General features: G+C 46.5%; 13 protein-coding genes across 13 annotated transcripts; 8 read left to right on the top strand and 5 right to left on the bottom strand.

Annotated features, from left to right (window-relative positions):
• Positions 1 to 2,898: 2,898 nt before the first annotated feature.
• On the top strand, positions 2,899 to 3,623 carry C8R40DRAFT_429990 (uncharacterized protein). The gene is made up of 4 exons (XM_046235044.1): positions 2,899 to 3,107; positions 3,167 to 3,237; positions 3,289 to 3,329; positions 3,388 to 3,623. Exons 1-4 carry the CDS (start codon positions 3,024 to 3,026, stop codon positions 3,564 to 3,566), a joined length of 375 nt encoding a protein of 124 aa, XP_046090647.1. The 5' UTR covers positions 2,899 to 3,023; the 3' UTR covers positions 3,567 to 3,623.
• C8R40DRAFT_1082249 (uncharacterized protein) lies at positions 3,307 to 6,011 on the bottom strand. The gene is made up of 5 exons (XM_046227191.1): positions 5,882 to 6,011; positions 5,481 to 5,829; positions 5,352 to 5,422; positions 5,003 to 5,302; positions 3,307 to 4,949 (listed from the first exon to the last, which is right to left on the bottom strand). Exons 1-5 carry the CDS (start codon positions 5,933 to 5,935, stop codon positions 3,747 to 3,749), a joined length of 1,977 nt encoding a protein of 658 aa, XP_046090646.1. The 5' UTR covers positions 5,936 to 6,011; the 3' UTR covers positions 3,307 to 3,746.
• A 202-nt stretch (positions 6,012 to 6,213) lies between these two features.
• C8R40DRAFT_1035513 (RNA polymerase III transcription factor IIIC subunit-domain-containing protein) lies at positions 6,214 to 8,412 on the bottom strand (the record flags this gene model as incomplete). Its single annotated transcript, XM_046223510.1, has 11 exons — positions 6,214 to 6,264; positions 6,317 to 6,547; positions 6,605 to 6,746; positions 6,783 to 6,908; positions 6,959 to 7,066; positions 7,118 to 7,197; positions 7,253 to 7,330; positions 7,385 to 7,517; positions 7,575 to 7,821; positions 7,873 to 7,950; positions 8,004 to 8,412. 11 exons carry the CDS (start codon positions 8,410 to 8,412, stop codon positions 6,214 to 6,216), a joined length of 1,683 nt encoding a protein of 560 aa, XP_046090645.1.
• A 298-nt stretch (positions 8,413 to 8,710) lies between these two features.
• On the bottom strand, positions 8,711 to 9,844 carry C8R40DRAFT_1082246 (uncharacterized protein). The gene is made up of 7 exons (XM_046227190.1): positions 9,762 to 9,844; positions 9,640 to 9,708; positions 9,528 to 9,586; positions 9,329 to 9,472; positions 9,229 to 9,274; positions 9,027 to 9,168; positions 8,711 to 8,975 (listed from the first exon to the last, which is right to left on the bottom strand). Exons 1-7 carry the CDS (start codon positions 9,807 to 9,809, stop codon positions 8,893 to 8,895), a joined length of 591 nt encoding a protein of 196 aa, XP_046090644.1. The 5' UTR covers positions 9,810 to 9,844; the 3' UTR covers positions 8,711 to 8,892.
• On the top strand, positions 9,833 to 10,691 carry C8R40DRAFT_429918 (uncharacterized protein). The gene is made up of 3 exons (XM_046235043.1): positions 9,833 to 10,134; positions 10,190 to 10,323; positions 10,376 to 10,691. Exons 1-3 carry the CDS (start codon positions 9,885 to 9,887, stop codon positions 10,412 to 10,414), a joined length of 423 nt encoding a protein of 140 aa, XP_046090643.1. The 5' UTR covers positions 9,833 to 9,884; the 3' UTR covers positions 10,415 to 10,691.
• A 142-nt stretch (positions 10,692 to 10,833) lies between these two features.
• On the bottom strand, positions 10,834 to 11,241 carry C8R40DRAFT_1165810 (ribosomal L29e protein family-domain-containing protein; the record flags this gene model as incomplete). Its single annotated transcript, XM_046230750.1, has 5 exons — positions 10,834 to 10,872; positions 10,928 to 10,963; positions 11,016 to 11,027; positions 11,079 to 11,163; positions 11,225 to 11,241. The coding sequence occupies 5 exons, from the start codon at positions 11,239 to 11,241 to the stop codon at positions 10,834 to 10,836; spliced, it is 189 nt and encodes a 62-aa protein (XP_046090642.1).
• Positions 11,242 to 11,388: 147 nt separating this feature from the next.
• Positions 11,389 to 14,658, top strand: C8R40DRAFT_1082241 (aconitase family-domain-containing protein). Its single transcript, XM_046227189.1, has 9 exons — positions 11,389 to 11,900; positions 11,958 to 11,999; positions 12,055 to 12,099; positions 12,155 to 12,220; positions 12,274 to 12,410; positions 12,460 to 12,497; positions 12,558 to 12,600; positions 12,653 to 14,099; positions 14,155 to 14,658. The coding sequence occupies exons 1-9, from the start codon at positions 11,839 to 11,841 to the stop codon at positions 14,555 to 14,557; spliced, it is 2,283 nt and encodes a 760-aa protein (XP_046090641.1). The 5' UTR covers positions 11,389 to 11,838; the 3' UTR covers positions 14,558 to 14,658.
• On the top strand, positions 14,659 to 16,522 carry C8R40DRAFT_1082240 (uncharacterized protein). The gene has a single exon (XM_046227188.1). The coding sequence runs from the start codon at positions 14,763 to 14,765 to the stop codon at positions 16,341 to 16,343; it is 1,581 nt and encodes a 526-aa protein (XP_046090640.1). The 5' UTR covers positions 14,659 to 14,762; the 3' UTR covers positions 16,344 to 16,522.
• A 266-nt stretch (positions 16,523 to 16,788) lies between these two features.
• C8R40DRAFT_1270305 (Six-hairpin glycosidase-like protein) lies at positions 16,789 to 19,329 on the top strand (the record flags this gene model as incomplete). Its single annotated transcript, XM_046234036.1, has 18 exons — positions 16,789 to 16,825; positions 16,853 to 16,983; positions 17,041 to 17,122; positions 17,179 to 17,204; positions 17,259 to 17,288; positions 17,355 to 17,362; positions 17,424 to 17,454; positions 17,512 to 17,614; positions 17,677 to 17,755; positions 17,808 to 17,929; positions 17,984 to 18,153; positions 18,215 to 18,403; positions 18,461 to 18,494; positions 18,549 to 18,717; positions 18,768 to 18,797; positions 18,847 to 18,925; positions 18,985 to 19,085; positions 19,143 to 19,329. The coding sequence occupies 18 exons, from the start codon at positions 16,789 to 16,791 to the stop codon at positions 19,216 to 19,218; spliced, it is 1,497 nt and encodes a 498-aa protein (XP_046090639.1). The 3' UTR covers positions 19,219 to 19,329.
• A 55-nt stretch (positions 19,330 to 19,384) lies between these two features.
• C8R40DRAFT_1234017 (uncharacterized protein) lies at positions 19,385 to 21,893 on the top strand. The gene is made up of 4 exons (XM_046233348.1): positions 19,385 to 19,680; positions 19,728 to 19,943; positions 20,000 to 20,056; positions 20,123 to 21,893. Exons 1-4 carry the CDS (start codon positions 19,501 to 19,503, stop codon positions 21,803 to 21,805), a joined length of 2,136 nt encoding a protein of 711 aa, XP_046090638.1. The 5' UTR covers positions 19,385 to 19,500; the 3' UTR covers positions 21,806 to 21,893.
• A 109-nt stretch (positions 21,894 to 22,002) lies between these two features.
• Positions 22,003 to 22,767, top strand: C8R40DRAFT_1165805 (uncharacterized protein; the record flags this gene model as incomplete). The annotated part of the gene is made up of 2 exons (XM_046230749.1): positions 22,003 to 22,247; positions 22,299 to 22,767. The coding sequence occupies 2 exons, from the start codon at positions 22,003 to 22,005 to the stop codon at positions 22,765 to 22,767; spliced, it is 714 nt and encodes a 237-aa protein (XP_046090637.1).
• Positions 22,768 to 23,239: 472 nt separating this feature from the next.
• C8R40DRAFT_1035319 (uncharacterized protein) lies at positions 23,240 to 23,637 on the top strand (the record flags this gene model as incomplete). Its single annotated transcript, XM_046223490.1, has 2 exons — positions 23,240 to 23,413; positions 23,470 to 23,637. The coding sequence occupies 2 exons, from the start codon at positions 23,240 to 23,242 to the stop codon at positions 23,635 to 23,637; spliced, it is 342 nt and encodes a 113-aa protein (XP_046090636.1).
• Positions 23,638 to 24,573: 936 nt separating this feature from the next.
• C8R40DRAFT_1165804 (uncharacterized protein) lies at positions 24,574 to 26,361 on the bottom strand (the record flags this gene model as incomplete). Its single annotated transcript, XM_046230748.1, has 1 exon — positions 24,574 to 26,361. The coding sequence occupies one exon, from the start codon at positions 26,359 to 26,361 to the stop codon at positions 24,574 to 24,576; it is 1,788 nt and encodes a 595-aa protein (XP_046090635.1).
• Positions 26,362 to 26,393: the final 32 nt, after the last annotated feature.

The following is a 26,393-nucleotide window of genomic DNA, read 5'->3' as shown; positions in this document are numbered from 1 at the left end:
GATTTACCTACATATGATCACTCAGATCAGGACACTTTCAAGGTGTTTCTGTGTTAGGACTAATCCCGGACCGATGTTAAATGCCTCTCAAAGGCAACTCGAGTGCTCTTGTAGTAAGCCCGTTTCTGAAATTTTTTTGTCTACGTTGACCTTTATCAACTTTTTCTCAGCCTTTCAACGAACCAGGTAGGAACAAATAAAGTGAGGCCTGGATATCTCCTTCTAGTCTTTCCTTCTCCCTCCTGAATCATGATGTACATCGTGGTCCCGGAAAACTGCCATGTAAATGATGTTTCTCAGGTCTCAAGGTCCCGTTTTTGCCCTGCGCTTTGTCGACGATCTATTTCATCGACCTATCCCGTCTATGTAGAATCAGCCGATAGGTAGAAGATTTAATCACATATTGTGGCTTGCCGTGGCAGATATCAGATTTCTTTCACTGGCTTCCTCGAAGGTCTTTCGCAATGAAGAATCCAGCTTTCCGAGCGAAGCCGAGGAAGTCTTCTCTAAGGCAAGTAGAAAGATTGTAGTAGAGTCGTCGACGCACAAACTCCTCTTAGCTCCTTCCACTCGCAGTAAAGTTGACTGGTTTCGTTCTACACCCTCATTCTTCTTTTGAATAGCCAACCGTAGAGCTGACTGGGGTCTACTGGGGTACGTCGTATAGACAATCTTTTGCAATAGCGAACTCACCGGAGACTATTATAATGACCCAATGATTCCGACGTTCTATAAACAGCCTAATACGTAGAAGAAGTTGAAGGGTTTCGAAACTGAACAGAACCGCCTCTCCTATCTTCTGATAGTCAAATCAGTTGACTTTGAGACTCGTACATACTACTAGAGAATAAACTAGAATAAAGGCGAAAAATGAAATCACCGATTATCATCGTAAAACTCGTGTACAACATCTGCATAGTTACGTGTAATTTCTGGAATTAATTTCTCAGTGACGTTCTACAGGGTGTAGATAGTGTACTAAGCGTTTTGTAACGCCCTATGATTAATTTACCACAAATGTCCCACTGCCAGCCTCAGCCAGGACACTTCCTCTCAAAGTTACAAGGATTTTCTTGTGCGTTATAATGTCTCCCAAATGATAATGGCATCAATGACGATAATGGTGATATACACCCACACATATGTACAGCACCGGCCTTTCAGAAAACATGCTTACCGTCTCAAGGTACTCTCAAGCAAGACCACGATTTTATAATCAATTTTAACGTTTGCTTTCTGTTTCTTCTCCCAAGTCTGCCAAGAGTTCGAGTGACGTCGTACTGCCTCGTACCACTCTACCAGAAACCTTCTCAATGTCAAAGCACGTTGTTTTTCGCTTCAAAGGTACAAAGCTCGTTGTATACTCGCAAGTTGAGCAACAGCAACATCCACCGCTTACTTAGTTTCTATGCACGGAATAATTAATGAAATAAATGTGACCAATTGATATGCGAAATTGTCTTCTTCTGCAATGGGCTCTCGATTGTGTTGCATATATTCCCTAGCCAGGCGAAGACACAGCTCCGCTCGCGAGGTATCGCTCAACGACGACGCTGGTCTAGATCTGATCTCGTCGGAAAGCCAGGTCCTTGCTTTAACTGGCTACGTCCGCGACTTTCATCAACTTTTTGTGGTCAATCTCAATGGAAACAAGGTGATGAAGGGACAACTAAACTCATCACCGGACCTTTCAAACCCACCTTCTTTTCAGTACTACATAGTTCTCATGCGACCATGGAACGAAAGCAAAAAGGTTCAATATACGTTATGGAGAAACCTCGTTCTTTTACTGCTGGAGAATACGATCGTGTCAATGCTTCTGTAGAAATTGGGTCCACAATCCTTCATTCGCGCTCGCCCAACCTCTCTTTAACAGCCACCACTGTGCTCTAGTCTAGTCCTTCCCCCCATCTGTGATGTGATAAATTGATTAGGAACCGATTGCAAAGTAAACTTATACGATCTGTCTTCGGAACGAGTAATCGACTCCTCCAAAAGTTCAATCATTTGTTCGGATGCACTCACCATTTTGCCTTATTAATTACATCTATCTCATCCTTAATGCACAGTGCCTGTTGGAAGTACGCTCGAATTATAATTCGAAATGCAAGTTTGCAGAATTGTACACTGGAGCGTCCTGTTTGTAGTTACTCAAGGGTTCAAGCTCAAGCTTTCAAGGTCAAGAACGTTACATGAAAGCTCCATGCTCGGCAAAGGTGATATGGACGGTTGATCACTCTTTTATTCTGAGGTGTCTCTTTATGCACGTCTTTACTGTTTACTTCTGAGAACAGATCTAGAGAAAGGCTAGATTTTGGGACCCTACAAGCTCTTCGAAGTCCTGGAACGGTTGAGCACACTGGGTGTAAGTCTTGATATAACATTGAAATTCCACGCATGCCTCCTGGCACTCAGGCTAAAACAGGCCGCAAATCAATTCAGATTGTGTGCTTTACAGAACCTCAGAGGATTGTTCAGGTTCTCTGTGAGTATCTCAACTATATATTGGTACATTCTGGTAGACTCGAACCAGTCTGCTGCTGAGAAGCGATATGCGGAATCACTTTCTCGGCAGAGAGCGCCAGTTTCCAAAGTGTCAACATCCGAAGCTACTGGCTCGAGTCTAACATTCTGGTGCTTTTACTGTTGTGACACTGGACATTGTTATTCCATCGTTATCTTTATGTACAGGTGCACTAGGGATGCAGTTTCATACAGGTCTCATATGAGGAATGAAAGTACTTTACGGTACTTGGCATTACTTGTACTATAGTTTTCCCCTCCGAAATGGTGGCCTGCCACGGCGGTTAAATCAACCTGAAATCAACACACTCTCATATGAGAAATGAAAATTCCCCATATCCATACTATTACAAGACAGCTAGCCAAGCTAAGTGCTAGAGATACAGTCTTCTTGATATATAATTATTGACTGGAGAGTCACTGGACTGTCAATACGAAAAAAGTTATCCTCATCAACTTCGCGCGCGCCATTGGATCACTCCTTTTCAAATTCTACTTTCATGTCGTCCAGTTCTGCCACACGGATCCGTCGAGAAGAGGATGTACAGAAGGCCTATGATATTCAAGTACAAGCAGGGTTAGAGGTATGTCCCAGACATGCACACACGTGTCACTGCCAATGCTTCCACCAATGTCTGTTCAGGGAGCCGCAAGATTCACAGCAGTTGGAGTTGGTCTTAGCATTGTTGCGCATTATTCTTGGCCAGCTTTCCGGTACGAGGCTTTTACCTAAGTTCTGTATCGGGTACTAACATATCCTGTCAGACGCCAAGGGCGTCCTTTCAAAGCATTACTATTATCGTTGTGTGCGTGGTCACGCTGTAATGCGATCTTGATTTTGCAGTGTTAAATGTGTGATTCCAGTTTGTGTAGCTGGTGTAGTATTCGGAGCAGAGCGTGCCCTCATTGCACATGAGGCACAACGAAGACTGGAAGAAAATAACATACGAAGAGTTGCTCGCTTTGAACTTACGAAACAAGGCATTGTACCCACCGAAACCGAAATCGCAAAATGGAGGGAGGTTAATGAGCGTCAGGATTAAGAAGTAATTATCCTAACGTATGTATCCAAATATCAGTTATAATCATGGGCAGTGGTAAATCACAATCTATACAAGATAATTTATGTCTCGAGATTGCAGTTGTATCGTTGATGTCAAAGATTGCAAAGAATAAGTCCGTTGTATGAATAATGCAAAGTGATCGAGACTATCAAGTTATTTTCAACCCTGGTAAACGTGATACGCGTTCTGAAACTGCGATGTCGACTCATGATGATAGGAAGGTTGTGTGGGAGGTCTGGGAGGAGGTCCAGGATAGAAAGATTGAATATGGGAAATCTGGAGTGGAGGAATGCCACGGAAGTCAGAAGGAGGTTGTGGTAATGGAGGATACGAATTTGCGTGTATAGGGGGCTGGGGGAGGCTGACACGCCGGTTAGGCATGTGCGGCGGAGGCGGTACAGGTAAGTTTTTGGATGGTACTGAAGATATGCGTCCCTCAGAAGAAAAGTGAGATTGCGGAGAACCGTTGAGAGGACTTTGTGATTGTGGGGAGGGTATAGGAGGGGGCGGGGGTACCGAAGCATATCCATTACCACCCACCTGACCCGGAGGGTTTATATACGAGTTATTATATGTCCCGAACTGCTGCTGATCCAAAGGAAATGGTGGGGGTGGGGGTGGAACACCATGTGGCTGGGGGGGAAGAGGTCTCGAACCATTACTCGATCCAATTTGATCTCTGGATGGACTAGGTACCGTATACCCCGTGTATGCCTCGACCGGAGTCGATGGAGACGCAGGAGCCAGCTGAGAAGAAAGAGGAGGAGGCGGGGGGATTGAGAAGGTCCCTTGCTGAGGGTATGTGTAAGAATCTGTCAATGGAATAGTAGGTCCGTTGTCGAAGGAATGTAAATGCGGTAGGTGTGAGGTATACGAGTTCGGAAAAGGTGCTTGCGAGAGTGCTGTAGGATAGCCTCCTGCATCGTAGGATCCCAGAGAAGTACCGTTCGGAGGAAGAGGTGTTTGCGACGGTACATGATGAATGCCAGTGTCATACATGACAGAAGAAGGGTTGTAAGGAGCTGACATTGGTGTTTGCGATGGCGGCGGGGGGTAATTACCGTTTGGAGGTGGCACATTGAAGACGGACGAAGTTGAATTATGCAACACAGAACCTGAATTGGAAAGAGGTACAAAGCCTGACGAAGAAGTCGGAACACTATATCGCGCTTTGCGGACCGGCGGGGGTGGCCGATAACTCGAAGGTTGAGGCTGAACGGAATCATAATCAACTGGATAAGGTACCGGCCCATTGGGTGTGACGGGCCTGAATGCGGATTCAGTAGGTTCGTACAGAGATGACTGGGAAGAAACCGTGGACAATCCCATTGAGGAAGTTGATCTGTAGCTGCTGCCTGATGACTACGAGAATCATGTCAGTTGCAGTGATCAATTATCGGTAAACCCTCACTCACAGGGAGTGTTTCTCTCCTGTTACTATTTGACACGCCAAATTCCCCGAAATTACGCGTTATGGAATCGACAGACTGATTTTGTTCATAGGGTGTTTGATACAGATCGAGCTGTGCGAGAGAGGACGATGGTCGTATTGAATACGAGTCTGATTGACGGCGATTATGGTCTTGAATCATGCTCGAAGACACAATTCGATTGGTTACTCCTGCCGAAGATTCCTCGACGAAAACGCCCGGACCGATATACTCACCGTTATTTGTGAGAATTGCAGTCTTCTTTTTCTTCGGAGGTTCAGGTTCCTGTGCGGAAGATTAATCCTCATCAACAAAAAGGCTTTGAGCTACAAACGTTTGAGTAAAGAGTCATTTCAAGGTAGACTTTACCCGCAAATCTGTCCTTGTAGGTGAGGGTATACCACTCTGAGTAACAAATGGTTAGCTTTGTGTATCGGCGTGCTTAATGTCTTATCATTCGCACCATCTGATTCGCCTTTGGTTATCACTTCTGTCAAATCTACAAGCCCTTCGCCAATAAGATCTGGTTCCCGAGCGTCGTCCGCATAAGCCGCAACTTTCATGAACATTCCTCCCTTAATTTTCGAAGGCTGGTCGCTCTTCGGAGGCAAAGGCGGCGGTGTTCCGCTGGTTGTTGGCTCAGCTTGGGAAAGCTCCTCGTCATCTTCATACAGCTGAAATCGGATTTCCTCATCCCATTCTGGATGTTGGCCACCTTTTTTGATGGCTTTCGTTCGACGAGTTTGACCGTCAAATGTTACGGCGCAGTAGGGATCTTGCTTGCCTATGTGCCTCTTATTGGGTAGATGATTCTACAACAAACATGTTAAGAATTGACATGATATGTGCCGATTGGGTACATACAGCTTTGAGTACAACGACGACGAGCGTACCAATTTCTCGAGCGGCTGTAGTCATAATGGAAAGTTTAGAGGAGTCTCTCCAGCTGAGAGACGCTTAAGTATAATGGAAGATCATACAATGGCCAAGAACGTTCCAACTATGTCATTCCGTAAGCGAAGGCCAAAGGCGCTTACGTTGGCGCTCATCACACTCATTGCCCACTCATTTGCAAGATCTAATAACACTCTGGTCTCTCAGCGCTATTACCTGAGTTTTACTACGCAAGTGTTTGAACCGGCCATACTAATGGACCACAGTAAGATTCGAATTTAACCTCTTGACCCACTACCACCTTAGGGCGGTAACCTTTTTTCCCTATCGAGAGTGGCTCGTAGACGGAACGCCTGAAAAAACTCTGATCAGAAAATAGGACAAAATGAGGACGCGGCCACTCACAGCAGCTTCCTCCGGCCTCAACGCGCCTTTGGCCATATTATGCTTCCCTAGCCTCATCTTCGCATTTCGGGACGAGGCTACGGCCTTGCTTGATTCCATCTCAGCTTGCTCCAAGACAGCCTGACATTCTTCATCAGTGGCCGGACGGCCATCCAAGAGAGAGAAGAACTTGAGGCGCAAAACGGCTTTTATACGCTCCAGTGCATGCGTAGAATACCAACCGTCGCGTTCCTGTGATATCCAATTAGGATTGCCTTTTTGAGAAAGCACATCGTTGGGTTGACTCACGTCGCAAGCCTCGCGGACATCGTCTGGATCCTCAATCATTTCTTTGAGCATAACGTCCGTGATATCGCACAATTGGAAAGCGGCAGTTTCTTTAGTTAAGTTAACACCATCAAACATATGCGATGTCCTGTGAATGGGAGAACTCAAAAGAAGTTGGAAGCAAACCGATCTGACCTACCTGGCTTCCTCCTTCTCTGGATCTGTTGTGATCGTCGCAGCAGTTGTGGCTCTTTCTTGGCGACGTGTTACGACGGACGGACGATTTATGGGATGATTTGCGTTTCGAAAATAAAGTCGTTGATAGCTATAACAATGTTCTATACAGTTGGAGAAACAAAGACAGAAGAAGCTTACAAACGTCCTTCAGGATCCTTCCTAGGGTCATAGCCCAATTTAACTAATGTATCTCGCCAAGGGCCATCATGAAAAACGTAGCAAACAAGCGGAAGTATCACTTTCGAGCTAGACAAACGGTGAGCCATCTGAAGGGATCTAAGTGAAGGCCATACTGACTTGTGGATCTCTTTGGCGACGGTAGCCGATATCTGGTTGAAAAGGGAGGCTCGGGTCCAAACAGGACGTTGGGCAAAAAGCTTGAAATGCGATATTTTGAGAGATTTTGACCCACAAGCGTATCAGATGATTTACCTCGTCCAATTTCTTCAAAATATTTTTATCCACTTGCTCCCGCACTGCTTCTACATTCGTCGGAGGTTTGTCAGGAGCCTGACAGACAATTTCGTTGATTTGTAGAAAGTATTGCCACTGAGCAACACTCACGATGGGATCCGAGAATGCAATCGTAGCGGGACCATAGCCCTTCCAACGCATCCTATTGATCAATCGTTTCTTCTCCTCTCCGGTTTCTTCGTTGACGACAGTCGATACAATAGAAGCTGGATTCCCTTTGAAACTACATGATACTGTCAGCGTTCCCCAGCGCAAGGTACAAGTACTGCGGTGGACCAACTTATAGCTTTGAGCAATGCCTTGACGACTGAATATTGGCGGAGGGAATAACCGGAGATTACTTCGAAATGCTTGATTTGAAGATGGCTTCGTGTTTTTCGCAGTATCGATGCCTTCTTCAACAAGCTGCGGGTCTATATTCATTTCTGGAGCACCTAGAGTTGATACTGCATTTGAAAATAGCGACTTGGAAGCTATTCTATAATCTTCGTTCTCTGGAGGAGTTCGGTATGAAGCAATTGCTTGTACTGTTGAGGCATGCATATCAGATGCGCAGATCGGACTACGGTGAACCATACCATCCATTCTGTCCATGGCAAAACGCAGACGAGATATAGGATCATCAGAGTCAGGCAGAAATTGAAAATCGACCATCGCTATACAAGGTGTATCAGTACCTTAACTCTGTACACAAGTTCAATGTACAAACATCTGAATCTCACTGTCTTGTGTAAGATGCCCACTGCCTCTGCTTTGAAGTCTCCAAGAAGTTCATGCTGGCCTAGTTCATTCAATTCAGGCATTACGGTCCCTTTTCTCTTTCGTCGCGTTACTTTGATAACGATACTATTGTTCGCGACTACTTCGCCGGGAACTGGATGCACAAAGGAGTCGTCGGGCTGAAGTTTGAGCTCGACCAAGGTCTCTGATTTTGACGCGCCGCGCCGGAAGGCGGTTTCTAGACTGGAAGGACCACCGAGATTGCGGATTGCTTGAGGAACTGAAGCAGGCTGAACATAGCCAGGATATTCCACGGAATAAAAGTGGGTTTGAGGTAGAGGGTGTGATTGTGCTTGATCATTTGTAGTCGTGGTAGATCGTGAAGGGCCAGCTTCCATGGTAAGTGTTACTAAAGGATGAAGTGAATTCTCTTCCACGTGCAGCTGAAAACTACTCCTGCGCAGTGTCCATCATGTCCTCCGACTCACAGATTTCCACCGGCTCCCATCCCGACATTGTAGATTCATCCACAATATCTTTTTTCTCGGATATACTGAAACCTGGGTCTTCACTCCATCCTACATTTCTACTCATTCTCGACGCGATCTTTTTCGCTCTCTTACTCACTCTACTGGGCCTTGTGTTTGCTACTGCCGGTAATATACACCTTATATTCCTTACTGTGATAGAACTCGGGCTCTGGGCGAGTGTTAAATGGTGAATAATAATACATATACATCGGAAAAGTATACTTATTCACAAAAATGTGTAGGTTCGTTTATGAACTGAGAAATACACCCCTTCAAGAAAACCCAAGCTCAACAGCGAACACCAACTCCCAGAAAGCAAAAAAGGATTCATGATGTCGCTGCATTACTTCACGATACCCGCTTCGTTCCTCCGCTACTTTCTTCATACCACTTCTTCATCCGCCGGGCACTTTCCTGTGCTAACACAAACACTAACGACAGGGATGAATACCTTTTATTCGGGACATGTTCTTGATACGTACGTTCGCGCTCCGTAGTATCCAATCCCTCCCTGAACATTTGTGGAGCGGAATCTATACCACCACCACCTCCTCCTCCCACTGGGCCTAAAGCAGCAAAGTGTTGTGCTTGGTCAATCACGTCTACTAGGCGTCCTTTGAATGTCTGGCGATATTCGAAAAATAGCTAAAACATGTATTGAGACAATGGAGAAAGTGGGCGCACTGTGACAAGCATTTCCGACATTTCGACCCCTTGTTCGTCGCCAAGCCTAATGAAAGATAGAATTCAGTAGTGACAAACTTTAATCACTTGCTCAACGTACATATCCATGATTGTTTTTCCGAACACGTACCAACCAGTGCCTGCGCCAACTAAATTCGATAGACGAACACTCCGTGGCTCTGCACGCAGAGCGTTTCGTACTTTGTTGGAAAATGGTCGTGGGATATCAAAGTCAGCCCAATCGCTTCATGTAGATCGTGGATTAGACTTGAATGAAGGCAGGCGAGTGAAAGACAAACGAGTATATAATGATGTACGCCAGCCAGATTGGAATCTGACGTTTGTTAAGAGGCGTTATCTATCCCCAGATCGTTGAATAAGCGTCAAGAATGAAATGTAGCGTGGGCGTACATCGCGTTCAGAACCTCCGCCAAGATGACCCATCTCCGGAATCCGTTGTTTGAATTTACATTGAACTTTCTTGATAGAGTATTCGGTCTTGAGTGCAGATGCGTAAAGAGATGTAAGCACACCTGGTTCTCCGCGAGAATCGCGTCGATTGAGAAGTAGTCGTTGTCCATGGCAAAGGGGCGGAGTGGAATGTTTTATGCTGACGTCACGCGCCTGACTAACTATTTACGTCTGTCTTTTCTACCATGTTCGGTTTCAGTCGGGTTGCTTTGAGCACCCGTTTCTTCATATTTTCACGCACTCCTCAATTCCATTATCCAAATCACGGCCGCAGAATATGCACCACCCCTTCCCGACGAGCCTCGGAGCCTTCTTCGCCATCCCCTGCTGAGCTCTATTCTCGCCTTAGCAACACGACGCTAGCCAAGAAGTTACAAGATGCGCCTGAGGCAATGCAAGCTATTCGAGACTTTATGGTTATATTGCAGAATGAGGGTAAGCACACAAAGAATTACCATCCACCTTGTAGAACCACTAGAAACTTATGTAGGTCTTGACTTTTCGTCTGGTAAACCACCGTCCACGATGCAATTGATGAAGCTGGGCATGAAGAAGGAAGTAAGAGATGGAATGATAAAATTGACTACAGAAGCGCAAAAGGCAGGTATAGATTTGACAAACAAGGTACTTTACTCTTTTGACTCAGAAAGTAACATAGGCTGACAATTTCATTCAGGATATGATTGCGGAATTGATGGCTGCAATGAAGAGATGAAGAGAAATTGACTTTATGTTCGTCAGTTCCAATACTAAATGTGTGAACGCAGTAATTGACGTCGACGTTCCATGGATCGAGTAGAACATTCTAAATTTCATCGCAGAAAGAAAAAACCTAACCTATGTTGGACTTATGTTACTATAGTACTGTAACTTAGCCACTGAGAGGCCGCAACGCGTTATCTGTACCAATAAATAGGAGCAGCCATAGGTTCACGAAGTTGAAACACATGAAAACATCTAAGGGTTTTGATAAACGTGAAAAGATGGAATGATTTTTTGAGACATGCATATTCATATTCATGAAATTAACACGGCCGATGACATAGGTAGTCGCTGTGGCACCTTTGGAAATTCCGACCAGCAATTTAAGACGAGAGATACAATGATCAAAAGATGGTGATTAATGATTATTCTTCATGATGCTGCTGCTTTCTGCTCTAAACGGGCCTTTTGCTGCGACACGGGGAGATTGAGGACTACCATTATAAGGATACTGATGAGAACTCACCGATCCAGCAAGTGCAAACCGTGCGTTACGACGAAACTAAATGAGAAAATCAATGAACGCCCCTACAGTATCAAGCCCTTCAGCTAACCTTAGCATCAACCTACTCAAGAAAATCAGTGAAGATAGAAGGAAGAGTCAGACAGATACATACACCCTTCAAAGACCTGGTCCTGCTCGATTTTGGGGTTTTGATCCCGTTCTTGTGAGCCTTCTTGTTCTGGTTGTGATTGGTATGGCTAGACGTATGCAGCGTTAGCGTTAAATTTTCAAGGATAGACAATCTTGAGAGCAACGGACTTCTTTGATTTGGCCATTTTTTCGTCAAAGGGTCTTGGAGATATACACTCAGTGAAGGTGTTCTGTGAAGTATGTTCGTGACCGTGAGAGCGTGAGCAATAACTGTACAGTGTAGTGTCGTATTCAACCTAGCAGTGGTGGTTTTGATACTTGTCTTTGGAGTGCATGCTTTACATAGCCTTTTCTCGTCACTGTCGACCATATAAGTTGCTACTTGTCGAATGTATTGATAATTCTCCAGTACTACAACAGTACTACAACCTGTGTTGACTGGAAGCACTGAATTCATTCAAATTTCGTTGTTTTTTTGGGGGAAAAACAGTCAAAGTTGATTCAGATAGGATTCTGAGCATAGCACGATGTAGTAGGATTCGATTCTTTGTATTACTCTAAAGCAGATTTCAGGCAGATTCCCCGTGTACCTTCCCGCTTTGATGAGGGGCGGTCTCAACACGGTGAGTGAGCGCTTGTAAGTAGATTGGATTTTCAAAACATTTCATTGGCTTGTCCATAGGCCGAAAAAAGTCGGCCGATAGGAATTTTGACCTTCATCTCGACGCTCATCCAGTATAAATACCTGTTTTCCGCATATCTTCTATTGTCATTGGTAAACCATGCCTGCTCCCGTTAAACCTCCCCGTACTCTTTACGATAAAATTTGGGACGACCACGTTGTGTGAGTGATATCGAGATGTCTTATCAAACTCGTTATGAACAGGATACATACATGCAGTGAAGAGAAGAAGGACGGATTAGCATTAATCTACATTGACCGGTGAATACATCGCTCGAGACTTCGAAGTATCGACTAACAACCAAATGTTCTGCAGCCACCTCGTCCACGAAGTCACCAGTCCACAAGCGTTCGAAGGCTTGTGAGTCACATTCGTATACGATCCTTCATTCTGCTGATCTTCCAATCCATTCTAGGCGCACTGCCAGTCGTCAGGTTCGTCGTCCTGATTGCACTTTGGCTACTGTTGATCATAACGTCCCGTATGTTCTCTATCCTCCCGCGAAATCTTGAAGTGAAATGACATCATACCCAGAACTTCGTCTCGCAAAAACTTTTCCAATGTCGAAGCTTTCATCGACGAGCCTGATTCACGGGCTCAATGTGTTGCCTTGGAGGAAAACGTAAAAGAGTTTGGATTAACATATTTCGGTATGACTGATAAGCGTCAAGGTGAGTCCCATCTGTGCGATCTGTACCCTCAATTCATGTGTCGTGATAGGCATTGTGCATATCATCGGTCCTGAACAAGGATTTACTGTAAGGATATTCGGATATTCATGGAGGACAACTTTGCCTAGTGCTCATGCCGTTCATTAGCTTCCGGGTATTACCTGCGTATGTGGTGACTCTCATACATCGAGTACGCACTGTATATGATGATACATGGTTCGTGACGCTGATGTTCTCTTCAGCTCATGGAGCCTTCGGATCTTTGGCATTCGGGATTGGTACCTCTGAAGTCGAGCATGTCCTAGCAACTCAAACTCTTTTACAAAAGAAGAGTAAGAATATGCGAATCACTGTCGATGGCGAATTGATTGAGGGTGTTACATCCAAGGATGTTGTTCTCCATATAATCGGTGTCATCGGTACTGCAGGTGGTACTGGGGCTGTCATAGAATACGCGGGCTCTGTCATTCGTAGTCTCAGTATGGAGGCCCGGATGAGCATCTGCAACATGAGCATCGAAGCCGGAGCTCGTGCTGGTATGATCGCCCCGGACGAAATCACCTTTGCCTACCTCCGTAATCGTCCGCTTTCCCCTAAAGGCGAAACTTGGGATCGCGCTGTTACTTACTGGCAAACACTCAAAACAGACCCCGATGCCAAGTTTGATATCGAAGTCAACATCCCCGCCTCCGACATCATTCCGACCGTCACTTGGGGTACATCTCCTCAGGACGTAGCACCCATAACTGGCGTTGTCCCTGATCCTTCAACAATTGAAGACCCGGTCAAGCGTGCCTCTGTCACGCGTTCTTTGACTTACATGGGCCTCACTCCCAACACGCCTATGCAGGACATCAAAATCGACAAGGTCTTCATTGGCTCTTGTACGAACAGCCGAATCGAGGATCTCCGCTCTGCTGCGAAAATTGTTCTAGCGGCTGGTCCGGAAGCCAAGGTCGCTCCTGGTATTCTTGCTATGATTGTCCCCGGATCCGGTTTGATTAAAAAACAGGCGGAGACGGAGGGCTTAGACGTTGTTTTCAAACGCGCTGGATTTGATTGGCGTGAAGCTGGATGTTCAATGTGTCTAGGCATGAACCCAGATCAACTTTCGCCTGGTGAACGTTGTGCGAGTACCAGTAACAGAAACTTTGAAGGTAGACAGGGTGCCGGCGGTCGTACTCACCTTGTCAGCCCTGCCATGGCTGCAGCTGCAGCGATGACTGGGAAGCTGACTGATGTTCGCAAATTCCTCGGGGCCACTGCTGAAGCCAACATCGCTGCAGGACCAAAACTCAAGCTCACTTCCGCATTTGACTTCATGGACGATCCTGTTCTTCCCTCTCCCGATCCCATTCAATCTACTACTCCATCCACAGGTGGAACCAATTTACCTCCTAGCGAAGCGCCTTCCTCCGTCGAAAAGTTCATTGTCTTGAAGGGAATAACTGCCCCTTTGCACATCGAGAATGTCGATACAGATATGATCATACCCAAACAGTTCTTAAAAACTCTTAAGCGAACAGGACTCTCGAACGCACTCTTCTACAATTTCCGTTTCGACCCGACGACGGGTGCCAAGACCGACTTTGTTCTTAATCGCGAGCCTTATACTCAGGCTAAGATTCTCGTTTGCACTGGCAAAAACTTTGGATGCGGAAGCTCTCGTGAACATGCACCATGGAGTTTGTAAGTTTACTAGCTGCTTGAAGCTTAATTGTCAAATTGATTTGGTATTCTGTAGGAATGACTTTGGTATTCGTTGTGTGATTGCTCCTAGTTTCGCGGATATCTTCCGAAACAACTCCATGCAGAATGGCATGCTGCCTGTCGCGGTGCCTCAGGAGGACTGCATGGTTCTCGCACAAGACGCGGAAGCCGGTCTGGAGCTCGAAGTGGACTTGGAGAAACAAGAAATTCGTCGTCCCAACGGCATGCCTTCGATCTCATTTACCACAGACCCGTTTAGAAGACACTGTCTCTTGAATGGGCTAGATGACATTGCCTTGACGTTGCAGGATGTTGACTCAATTGAGGTGTTCGAGCACAGGAGAAGCGAGTTGTGGCCGTGGTTAGACGGGTTTGGATACAAGGCTGGAAAGATCCCCGTAGCAGCGAAAAGAGCCCCGAAGAAAATGGATTGGTGAGGTTGAAGACAATTATACGCTCATTTGTACATGTAACGCGAGTTGTACAGTATCTCGTAGTCCAACAGTATTGAATATGTACCGTCATTGTCAAATTGGTTGGTATCAGGGGCGCAACGCATGAGGCACATGTTTAAAGAGTTTAAACTCACTCCACCACCACTACCGTCACCTACGATAATTTATCTTTTCTCCAGTGCTCGCGATGACTGCATCTGTTCCCTCTATCCCGGCTGCTGCTACTACAGCGAACGTTAAACCTGCAGCCCCGAAACCTTCCACGAAGCTTAATTATAATTCTCAAAGTCTTCAGCCGAAAAAGATACCTCGACGTAGTCAGCCAATCATTAACTGGTTTCAGAGGAAACTAGCAGGAACGGTGAAGGCGAAGAGAGATAGTGCTTCACAAACTGGCTTGCGAAATCTCGCTATTCCTGGGCGACCAACGAATCGAATCACCTCTTCACCGTTGCCGTCTACTGTGCCTGCACATGTTAATCGTCAGCAAGGCCGATTCGACACAGCTCCTGGAGGCAGACGAAACACAATCTCATTGAATGGCGACGATGATTTACGCGATAGTTCTATTTCTGATAGTGGTTGTTCAGACGATGAGTCACTTGCTCGTGGGTCAGCATGGACTCCAAGTCGTTTAGAGGCAGATGAAGATGCTTCTGTCCGACCTTTACCCCCCAGCTCACCTCCTTCCCCATCACCCTCTCGTTCATCCTCTTCCTACCTTTCCGACCCCCGCACATTCAAAAGCATCGCTGCTAGCACTAAACCGACGACTCTTTTGAGCGTCGATGTGCATGGGGGCATGGCACATATTGCTGAAGCACCACTCACTCCAAATACCCAAGTGACTCGTTTTCCGCATGTACGGACATCATCCACTTCTACTACTCCCATTCTTAGCAGCGGAGCGTCCATCACTTTTTCCGCTCTGCCGCCTTCGCCACAATCTTCTTCGCGTCCGTCTTCTACTACCACTGCACCGCAGAATTCTATGAACTCGGTCCAAGCACCCCTACATACAACACACCATCCTCGCAATAATCCTCGTCCCTCATCACCACCGCTGGACAATGCTTCCATGTTGACTTTGGCATCTTCAGCTTATGCCATTCCTGGACTTCGAGTGGGTATGGGGACTCCGATAGGTTGGAGCTCTGCACCACCTTCAGCCGTCGGTGGAGGCGCTGATTCAGTATCTCAATTTGAGGGTGCCTATGCGGATGCAGAAAGCCAGAATGACGAGGAGCCCCTTGATGATAGAGATGTGGACGCGAGTTTGCGAGCTTTACGGCCACGAAGTACTAGGAGAGGTAGCTGGGAAAGTGAAGTCAGTCGATGGAGTGCTCGTATTCAGCCATCTTTGGTAAGGGAGAGAAGTGTATGGACTACAAATAGTGTTCGAACGGGGACACTTGGCACGGACCAGGTTCATGGCTCGGAAAAGTTGGATGAGGCTGGGAATAGTCCTGTTGTTGAAGGCCGACCGATAACTGAAGATATATCGTCCTCGACGACTGCCCCTTCTGAAGCTGCTGATGCTCCGACTTCTCCTCACATCACCAGCCTGCCTGCTACAAAACGGGCTTCTACACCTCAAGAGAAACTTTCCTCGGAAACTGTAGCCCAAGCCGAAAAGCCAGGGGTGGAGAAAACTCCAGAACCTGTAGTGTCCCTACCCAAAACAGCATTTGCTGTCACTGTAAATGGTTCCAAGGAAGCCCCAGAAGAAATTAAGGATCAATTTGCTGACACTGCTGGAGTTCAATGATCGCTCTCGCTACTACACATCATGTATCTGTTTCTTTTCTGCCTGTCACGTTATGCCCTGTAAGCTACATCCCTCATATAGTCTCGTTCTTAGTTCACTATGTAGTGTATACATTAAGTAGTCTCGATGGTCCATTTCACCCTTCTCTCTTCCATCACCAATGAATATTCTTGCGGAAGGTTTGAACGAGTTCGAAGTTGTCACGCGCGCAGTAGACAGTCCATGCAGGTCCATGCATGATCTCCGACGTCCGTACCATCTCAATTCCCCATATCATTCTGGGTGATCTCGTGGACGGTAGCATCATATGCTTCGAATTCCAATATTAGAGGATCTCATAGGTCTGTCGACGAGGTATAAGAACCGGTCTATGCTGCCCTATGACTTCAACGTCTTTCCACATCTCTCTCCAACTTTCTTCAAGATCGCCGGGAGGATTTCACGAATGAGATTCCCGCAAACGGCCAGCGCAATTGTGACGGGTATCCTTTTGGGCGGTCCTTCTGTAGCCCAATCACAATGTCCAGACTTCACGACATATTCCGCTAGTCCTCAAGGCAATCCCTCGAACGGCACATTGGGTCTCCCGTTCATGCGTCCTGCTCCAGCTTGTCGTACTTTCAATAGTAGTGCAGTGGAGGTGTGTTTCGATACTGATCCATTATTTCGTGAATGCTTATGAACATCAATGCTACAGACAGTTATTAACGACATGAAGTCGCGTCTCAAAGATCCAGATATAGCTCGGCTCTTCGAAAACACATTTCCAAACACTCTTGGTGATTTTTCTCCACATCCTTACGCGTCTTTGGACGTGTTAACCGTTTCTCCGAAGATACGACGGTGAAATACTATAACCAGGTCTGTCACTCGTCAATATGAATCTGTCAGTAAGATTGACTTGTGTTCTGGAAGAGTGAAAATCTGGCTTTCATCATCACTGGAGTAAGTCTTTAATTAGACGCGTCTTATCCCATGATTCTATTGATGCTTTGTTCATTTTATGTTTAGGATATCACGTTGGTCTTCGTTCTGTCTATCTTCCCCTGGTCGTCGAACGTAAACTTTCCTCTTTCACAGAGCTCAATGGCTTCGTGACACCGCGAATCAGGCATGTACACCCTCAAGTGGTTTGACCACGCGATCTCAGTGTCATCCCCCGCTTCAGTTTGCACATTATCGCAGCCTCCTCTCCATGGACTCGGAGCTAGCGACGTTGGTCAAGGCAGTGATTAACAATGAAGCTCGATATATCACGCAATATCCCTATTGTACGATACTCCCTTTTTCCCATTCCTAAATTCACGCCCAAGTTGAATATGTGAATCCCAAGGTGGCGCGTTTCAACCTCCTCCCGAAAGCGGTCTTCCTCCATCTCTCAACGGCTATGCTACGGATGTGATAGTGAATCCGTAAGCTCAGCGTCAATATAACTCGCTCCTTCCTCCAATGACAATATGGCAGACCCGTGGATAACCAGACCGTATTCGAATGCAAATACGAAATAGATTCCCTATGTGGCTTTTTGAAACTTTCGACCTCTTATTACAATGAAACAAAGGATGATTCATTTATGAATGACAACTGTAACAGTTTCAAGCTTTTTTCTTATTGATACTACAGCTTACTTCCGTACCCAGGGTTTTCGGCGATCGACCAAATATTCCAGGTCATTAACAACCAATCTCAAGGATCCTGGGACGAAAACTTCAACTTCATCTCTTATTACAATTGGACTGGATCAGCTGGATCACTTTCTCCTGCGGTGAATAACGGTGGTAACGGTGAACCGAAGGCGTATACGGGAATGGTGATACCGAATAGCACATCTGAGCTTTTGAAGTGCGAGATTAATGCGCTATCTTTTGCAGGTCGGGACACATCATCGCCCATCGGATGACCTGAGTACATTTGCTTTCCTGACTCCCGCAAATGCGATGTTGTCTGTCGAATTGACGAATCTAGCCCTCATACTCGATGAGGCAGGTCAAGGGGCCAGTATCAGCCAGTCAGCTAAGGAATGGAGCAGTAGGATAAACGAGTCAATATGGGCCAATACGGCGAGTACATAGTTTTCTTGATATATACCTGGTTCAATAATTGCCATCACCTCACAGCTTGTAGACAACATTTTCGCCTATGAGACAAATGGTAAATATATTTCCCTAGGTCTAAGTCCGATATGAATTTTCGATCATCATGCAGGTTACGGTGGACGCTATGTCATGGATGATGCCAACGTGCCTTCGTTGCTTTCCCTACCGTACCTTGGATTCCTGGAGAAAGACAATCCTTCCTATGTTGCAACCCGCCAATTGCTCTTGTCTCGTAGGAACCCTTATTATGCGGCCGGCCAGAACTTCAGCGGAATTGGGTAGGTCTACAATCTAGACTCCAGAATTTTGCTGAAATGAAACACAATAGTGGCCCTCACATTGATGCATGGAATCCTTGGTGTGACATGTACTGCTCTAATTAGAATTCTATCAATGACACTTCACAGGCCCATGTCTCAGATCTCTGCTATATTTGGTACTGACGACGACGAGGAGATCATGCAATCGCTCTACCTCATAGTGAATGTGAGCTACATTGTCACCTAATGCTTGAGTTGTTACCTATGAGTGTTTTTACCCGATAGAACACAGATGGGCTAGGCTTAATACATGAGTCTGTGTCAATCTACAATCAGAGTGATTTTACTCGAACGTGGTTTGCATGGGCAAATAGTTACTTTGCGGAGTATGCTATTTCTACTGTACAAGGATCTACCTCCTACTCATTGCTCAATTTGAACAGAATGTTATTGGACCTGGCGGAACGCAAGCCTAGCTTGATCTTTACTGATGCCGTAAGCTACGCTCCTGGACGGTGAACGAGGACGCAGTCGAAAGCAATGTTCCATTGTACCAGTCAGAGTTGATACTTATTATATGTACTACATACACAAAGATACACAACCAATTTTACTGCTTTGATTGGTGAGAAACAGGTCACGAGTGACTAACGCGCCTGCGATTTCCGGTCCGTGTCAATGTTGGAATTTACGCTCACCACGCGCAGCGCCGCTACGGTCATCTATTCCAGGTTAGCTGCTGACAGTGCGTTCACTTCTAGCTCCCTTCAAGGTAGTCTGGGCTCTGTCGGCTCTCCAGCTATGCTTATACTAGATAATTCAAACGATCTCATAAATCCACAAGTCACCGAACAGGAAATAGGGTCAGATTTAGAGCCACTTCAGGACGAAGAAGTAATTCAATTTCGTGCTCAAGTGCTGAATATGGGTGTCCTAAGCTCTGATGGGATGAACTCGAGGGAACGGGAGTTGGCCAGAATGGTGCGTTCACTACCGAATACACTGTCCGATTAATCATATGCACACAGGTCCTCAGACTCACTGAATCTTCTCGGCCCAGCTCTGCTCAAATTGCTAGCCAAGCAGCCATAATTTTGGACCTCTCCACTCAACGTGACTATCTGATTCAACAAGCTGAAGAAGAGCGGGCTAGATGGGAATCTGAAAGGGAGGGATGGGAAAGGGCTTCCGAGGCACTTATTGCTCAAAGAAATGCGAAGGATCATTATTCAAATCGTCACCAGGCAAATCCTTCTTAGTATACGAGGACTTCGAACCGAATTTGTGACATGATTTTCAGGAACTGGAGCGGTATTGCTCTATCTTGCAAACAGACAACGAAGATTTACGACGAAGAGTGAGCATTCCCCGACATGAAGTTTACTTCCTTTAAAACAAGCCGCTAATGCTCATCTCGATGCAGGAGCAACAACTATTGAAACGGTTGACCTCCCTCGAGGATGAGATGGTCAAACTGAAACCAGTACTCCTTCTGGATCCTTTCCCTGCGACTGCCTCAGAATCCTCATTATCCCATGCCGCTGCGTACCTTGCAAGTCTCCCTTATCCCGCGGCTTCTGGTAAGGAAGCGGTTCGTGCACAACGCTCGCGCAGAAAGAAGCTTGAAGCGAAACATAAGGACATTGATCACCTTGATCAAGAAGTCGACCATGTCGCTGCTAATATCAGCGCCTCAAATGACTCTCCAAACTCAATTGGTGTAGGAACACAAGGCACTTCTTTACGAACCCCCAACGACCTTGACGGCGAGATTTCTCATTCTTTGTCGTATATTCCAGACCAGCTGCAGGACGATTCAAATGTACTTCCTTTCAAATCAGTACGTTCGGAAAAACACGTCTCCAGACGAACTGAACCTCCAGGTACACTTTTACTTTGGCCTGCCCACATCCAGCCACCGGTTACTCCACCTTCTCTTGAAACACCATCGGCGATCTTGGGCGCACCTTCAGCTCCAGGACTCAATGAACGTTCCGAAAATGCAGCATTCGATTCAGCAATTGAACCACCACTTGCGTCCTCCTTATCCAAGCCAGCTAGACCTCTCACATCCGATGCTCGCATGGAGCATCTCCTACTCGCAGCTAGAATGATTGGCAGGAAGCGAGCGGCATTTGCTGCTGGAATCGTGGACGCCGAACTAGAGAAAGGGCAAAAGGAAAGAAAAGAGAAAGAGAAAGAATGGAGAGAAAAGGAGAAAGCAAAGAAGCAGAAGGAAAGAGAAAGGGAGAAGAAGGAAAGGGAGATCGCGGAGAAATCAAAGTCAGAAAGGAGTAAAGAGAAAACTCGTTCAACTGCGACACTACGTTCTTCTGCCGGTGGGAGTAGATCAGTGAAGGGTAAGGGTAAGGAGAAAGCATTGCCAAAGAGCAGCGGCGTAGGTAAAACAAATTCGTTGAAACGTACTCCCTCGCGGAGTGGAAGGGAGCTGGAGGGGATCTTGGACGACGAAGTCATAGCAGGCTCGTCGAAGCAAAGAAGAACGAAACAAACGCGTCCTAAACCTAGGGCACTGTCAGCATCTTCATCTGCAGGGTCAACGCAAAAGACGCAGCTCACTGGTATGGACTCCCTCCTAAGCGCTGCGAGAAGCATGATGGATCCTGGCTCCAATCAATTTATAACTAGAGATAAGGCCCACGAAGGAGGGATAGATATCGATAGTAATGTAGGTTCACGCCGTCCTGCGAGTGAACTGGGAGGATACGAAGACACGGATATGCTTCCGCCTGCGAAAAGGCAGAAAAGCCTGGTGGTTAGTTCAAACCGACCGATGCGGACTCCTAGTGCACTCGACGTCTTGGCCGACCAAGCTGCGGCTGCAGTCTCTACCTCAGCCGCTAGCTCAGATATGGATAGCACTATTTTAGAGGGCAAAATGGTAAAAAATGACTTGGAAGACGAGGATGCGGAAGGGGAGTATGAAGACGATCCTGCCGATTCCAATAGTGTCACTCGTCTCAACAGTCCGACTACTAACACTGATGGACCTCGAAGGAGCAGCCGTCGTTCAGCATCCTCCCGGTCAGTAATAAACACTAGGGTAATATCCTCGGCGAAATCGCCTACCAAAGGTCTCTCCTGAGATCTGATACCACTGTGAAAATTCCCACTCGATATCCTGGTCCTCACGAAATGGCTATTCCATTTATTAAGTTGTCATTGTATCACCTTCATATGTATATTATCCTGTGTAGAATACTTGTACATTCTTGCAACTTGCCTACCCATAAGTACATAAATTGTGTTACGCCACAAAGGAAGATCAAGCGCTACACCCGCATGGCGTCTCTTTTCCCGCCCAATCATGGTCCCTTATTGCCCAACTTTTCAAGTCTGCTTGTAAAAGGCCCTTATCCGAGCGCCTGCCCACTTAATCTCGCGTTGTCCTTTCCAAATCCAGATCGTAGCATAATTATCCTAGCATGCTCTGGCAGAGAGAATTCTGGAAATAGCCTGCGTGCTTCACTGCAAGGGCTCAAATTGACTGGCAAGATATCAGCACAGACAGAGCGGGTGCAGATCTTGTACGTCTCACTTGGAACTAATTATCAGAAAATTGGTAAATCTTGAATCAGTTATCCTCTTACAGCAGCTCACATGGCGCTTCTACTCTCTTCCCTTCAAGTTATTGACACAGACACGCCGTTCCCATCTGCTGTGCACGATACATCTACCATGACGAATTCAGCATACTCCCCTCATTTGCTCAAACCTCCTAGACCTCTGCTAGTCATCATTCACGAGCTTTCGGCATACTTTACTAACTCAACCCAGCCCTCTTCGACGTCTTCCTCTTACCTTTCACTCTTGGCTCGCGCTTTATCCGTTACATCTCGTCTGGGCGCGTCTATCGCTATATTTGACGCGCATGTTAATCATCTCAAGATGCCTGTACATCACGACTCAAACCCTCATTTGGAGCGACTGCAATCGGTCGCCCCGTTGTTGGAAAACTATATTGAACTCATCCTTGACTTTTCTGATTCGAACCAGTCCCACGCACAAACATGTTCAAATGATGGAAATAAGGCGAGATTCATCTAAACGATCGTCATCTTGGTCAAGTGAGAAAGGAAGTGTTGCGGAGGAAGAAAGAAAGACCGTCTTCTCTTTGTGCTCGTATACTCAATAAAAAATCCTCCGTTCCTGCGTTTTGCAGCCCAGACTGAGAAGCAATATTCCGGTAGGAAGTCTGTGAAGAGAAACCACCAAGCCTGGTGACAGTTGGTGACATACTTAGATCCGTGCCAAGGCCCGAACCCCCTGGAGAAGTGTTCTTACAGTTCCTCGCGGCGTTTTGCCCACTCTGTTGTCGCCAGTATCCGGGGGCTCGAAATCCATAAGCTGCGGCAAATTGTCCGTAGACAGATTTTCATCTGAGGATCACTGAGCATGCTCGAATATTCCAAGGCTAGAATTTCTAGAGGGTATAAAAGGTATGCAGAACCGACATAGGTCCCCAGGTCGCTTCAACCTCTCTTGCACTAAACATTACCCACCAGTCAAACCTGGAACCATGCAACTTGTTTCTCTTGTCGCAACCGTCTTCGCCGCTGTCATGTTGATCTCCTCGCCCCAAGTCGCTGCAGATATCATTGCCTGGAGTGGAAATGCTTGCACTGGCGACGAAGGCGATAACGTCGCTTGCGATAATTCATGCCACTCCTTTGATGGTCGACACTCTTTTGAGGTTTCTACTTCCTCTTGCTCTTTCATTTTTCCGCCAGTTGAAGTATCTGCATGTAGGTTGTTGCCAGTGGTACACACTGTGTCACATTCTACGAGGACGATGGTTGCAGTGGTGAACACTTCTTTTTCTCTGGGGAAGGGAATTCGGAATGTATCAATGTCGACACGGGGACGTCTATAGGATCTTTCAGTTGCTCTACAAACAATGTATGTAACATAGTGTGAGGTTTATCACTCGTCTCAGCTGAGGTATGTGAATTTCGATTCTATTCCTCATAGAGTCGTTGAACCTCTGTCCTAGGTCATCAGCAAACTTGACTGCCTTTTTGTAAAATAGTTTTTATCAAACTGTCCAAGTGTTTAAGGATATGTACAAATGCAGTGGAATTTTACTTCCTTGATTCATTCAAATTGTCCCGCTACAATCTGTGTCGGGTCAAAAGGCCTTGCTTGCGACTGAGCTTGTTGAGAATGATGAGATAAGATTAACAAGCTGATATCACCAGAAATACAGATGTTTCAAAATCAACGACATCTGCAAAACCTGTAAATTCAGCTAACCGCCTACCTGAGAGCAGCGAGGAGTGCTCCCCAAGCACTTTTTTGAACTGTTTTGAGTGCTTGTACATGTATGTATGTTCTGCAGAACTGATAAAATTTGTTCCTTGTTAAAGATTGAACCGCTCGATGGATAACTTAAAGGAACTGAGAGACAAACTTTGGCAAGTTCGCAGAAGCCAATTTCAGAAGCGTGCGAGAAACAAAAAGTTCGAGCAGTAGGTATATAATAATATATGTATGTAACTGAATAGATGGATGTATATACAAAATTGGTTGTTGGAAAGGAAGCCTGGTTGTAAAAAGTAAAAGTCGATCAAGGAGTCAAGCTAGTGTAGTAGATGAAGAAGATAAAGAATCGTTGTCGGGATTAGATGAAAAAGATCGAATGAGAACCTGGGATCATGAGTAGGCGATATATGTACACAATGAGAAAAAACAATTCGAGATGGAAGAAAAAGGCGAATTCCGATTCTGAGAGTAAGGTCGAGAGAGATAAAGGGGAAAATCGAAAATCGATAAATACATAGATCATCGTCGTTCAAACAAGCAAGCTTCCTGTTCCTATGAGGGCATTCTGGGGTGCCCCACCGGACTCCCGCACTACGCCTTGGCGGGACTTCCCGCGATCGTCCTCGCCAGTTTCGAAATAGCATCACCCGTAATGACAGGGCGGGAAGCCGAATGCTCCCTCGAGTGATGAGGAGTATGGCGAGGAGTATGGTGCGGAGAATCAGAACGATTCAGTCCAGGGTGCAGAGGATCAGAGTGATGTGACTGGGTTTGAGGTTGATGCACTGGTCTATCGCGCGAGAAATGATTAGCAGCATGATTCGGGTCCTGCTGGTAATGTCGTGGTGCATGATTATTATATCTCGGATTAAAACCAGACCCGTTCCCGTTGAAAGCACCGTTCCTGCCGTTGAATCTGTCGTGGGGTCGATCTGACCCTGCAGACTCACTAGGACCTCCTCCACCTGGTCCACGAGGTCCAGTAGGATAATGCCCAGATATCGGACTTGGGCTGAGAGATGGGAAGGTGAACTCTGCCGTAAGACTACCATTGTCACTCGGCGGAGGCGCAGGTGTGGGCACAAATGCCGGGCGGGAATTGCGTGTGTGCGGAGGAACGTATGATCCTACCTTGGATGCAGAACCACCGTTGATGTTCAGAGATGCGGGAATATTGGCTTTAGACCGCACAGGTTCCGCTGAAGCAAGCCCAGGTTTTGGAGCATGCATTGAGTCTGTTAAACCCTTAGTAGGTGACTCCGGAGGTGTAAGTGAAATTGCACCATGGTTCGTAAGAGGCGTTGGTGTAGACAGCGAAACACCACCAGAAACTGGCTTACCAGTATTTTTGGTATTGATGTCGTGACTAGATTCAGGACCTGGCTGGATGGCAGCCAGATTATTCCTGCTACCCCGTGAAGTTCGAGGTGGACGGGGAGTACTTCCGTCACGGGAACTACCAGTCACACCAAGTTTGTTCTTTGGAGGCCGGTTTACGGAGCCAGAAGAAGGCTTATGGGGGAAGGAAGGATATAAGGAAGACGAAGTTGAAGTTGAAATTGTCTCCGAAGGTGAGGTCTGTTTGGAATTAAGACGTTCTGGATAAGGAACAGGGGAAGCCGCTTTGACCTCCGTTTCTGGCTCGGGATGTTCTGGAACTTTGGGCTCAGGTAGAGACTTGAGCCCTTCGACTAAAATTGGTGATATAGCATCTGGTTTCATGTTTGAGCCTTTGGTAGTTTCAACTGTGCTCGCTGGCTCGAAAGTGCCTGGGGCACCTCCACTGCTGGTGCTGACACCCCAGTCATCCAGGTCAGGTAGACTCCCATCTTCCTCTTCGTCTCCAGCCCAGTCAATGTGGCTGGGAGTGAATGGAGTAATCGGGCCGTTGGGTGTGAGGGCCCCTGCGCGGACGTGCTCAACCAGGGCATTTACCTCGTCGGTGATTGTCGTCGATGTCGATGTCGATGGCGGAGGCACAGTGATCTGAGGAATAGTTTTGGCATTCGAGCGTCTACGCCCTCCAGTTTTTCCCAAGGGCGTATTCTTCGGAGTAGCGGTCGTTTCAGATAATTTTGCCTTGAACGTCGCCGTTGATGGCTTGCTCGCTACTTCAGCTGGTTTCGTCACTGTACTCGTTATTGCAGATGTATTTGTCGTCGTTATCGTCGTTCCGTTGTTGCCAGACCCTCTCCCTCTTCCTCTGGCTCTAAAACTAGCGCCGCCTCTACCGCCTCTACCTCCCCTCGGAATACCTCTGCCAGGTCCCCCACCTCTCTTCCCTCTTCCGAGTCCACTGAATGCCGAGCCTGATTCATCATTGTTACGACCCCATTCTCGCACTGCCGACAGTGGCTTTGGTGTCGCGCTGTCCGACATCAACGTTGTGTAAGTTTTGATAGTAACATACA

The sequence above is a fragment of the Lentinula edodes genome (genome assembly GCF_021015755.1).
Source record: "Lentinula edodes strain Le(Bin) 0899 ss11 chromosome Unknown C8R40scaffold_3, whole genome shotgun sequence".
In the NCBI taxonomy this organism is placed as follows: Eukaryota; Fungi; Basidiomycota; class Agaricomycetes; order Agaricales; family Omphalotaceae; genus Lentinula; species Lentinula edodes.
The sequence above is the reverse complement of the archived record's forward strand: the minus strand, read 5'-3'. Positions and strand labels throughout refer to the sequence as shown.

Coding starts and splice junctions, on each gene's coding strand:
- C8R40DRAFT_429990 (XM_046235044.1), top strand. CDS start 3,024: ATGTCGTCCAGTTCTGCCACACGGATCCGTCGAGAAGAGGATGTACAG. Junction 3,108..3,166: donor AAGTACAAGCAGGGTTAGAG/GTATGTCCCAGA, acceptor ATGTCTGTTCAG/GGAGCCGCAAGATTCACAGC. Junction 3,330..3,387: donor AGCATTACTATTATCGTTGT/GTGCGTGGTCAC, acceptor GTGTGATTCCAG/TTTGTGTAGCTGGTGTAGTA.
- C8R40DRAFT_1082249 (XM_046227191.1), bottom strand. CDS start 5,935: ATGACTACAGCCGCTCGAGAAATTGGTACGCTCGTCGTCGTTGTACTC. Junction 5,423..5,480: donor AACCAAAGGCGAATCAGATG/GTGCGAATGATA, acceptor TTTGTTACTCAG/AGTGGTATACCCTCACCTAC. Junction 5,303..5,351: donor AAATGACTCTTTACTCAAAC/GTTTGTAGCTCA, acceptor TCTTCCGCACAG/GAACCTGAACCTCCGAAGAA.
- C8R40DRAFT_1082246 (XM_046227190.1), bottom strand. CDS start 9,809: ATGGACAACGACTACTTCTCAATCGACGCGATTCTCGCGGAGAACCAG. Junction 9,709..9,761: donor CGATTCTCGCGGAGAACCAG/GTGTGCTTACAT, acceptor TACTCTATCAAG/AAAGTTCAATGTAAATTCAA. Junction 9,473..9,527: donor GCGTACATCATTATATACTC/GTTTGTCTTTCA, acceptor ATCTACATGAAG/CGATTGGGCTGACTTTGATA.
- C8R40DRAFT_429918 (XM_046235043.1), top strand. CDS start 9,885: ATGTTCGGTTTCAGTCGGGTTGCTTTGAGCACCCGTTTCTTCATATTT. Junction 10,135..10,189: donor GGTTATATTGCAGAATGAGG/GTAAGCACACAA, acceptor AAACTTATGTAG/GTCTTGACTTTTCGTCTGGT. Junction 10,324..10,375: donor GTATAGATTTGACAAACAAG/GTACTTTACTCT, acceptor AATTTCATTCAG/GATATGATTGCGGAATTGAT.
- C8R40DRAFT_1082241 (XM_046227189.1), top strand. CDS start 11,839: ATGCCTGCTCCCGTTAAACCTCCCCGTACTCTTTACGATAAAATTTGG. Junction 12,601..12,652: donor TGGTGACTCTCATACATCGA/GTACGCACTGTA, acceptor TGTTCTCTTCAG/CTCATGGAGCCTTCGGATCT. Junction 14,100..14,154: donor GAACATGCACCATGGAGTTT/GTAAGTTTACTA, acceptor GGTATTCTGTAG/GAATGACTTTGGTATTCGTT.
- C8R40DRAFT_1082240 (XM_046227188.1), top strand. CDS start 14,763: ATGACTGCATCTGTTCCCTCTATCCCGGCTGCTGCTACTACAGCGAAC.
- C8R40DRAFT_1234017 (XM_046233348.1), top strand. CDS start 19,501: ATGCTTATACTAGATAATTCAAACGATCTCATAAATCCACAAGTCACC. Junction 19,944..19,999: donor ATTATTCAAATCGTCACCAG/GCAAATCCTTCT, acceptor CATGATTTTCAG/GAACTGGAGCGGTATTGCTC. Junction 20,057..20,122: donor ACGAAGATTTACGACGAAGA/GTGAGCATTCCC, acceptor ATCTCGATGCAG/GAGCAACAACTATTGAAACG.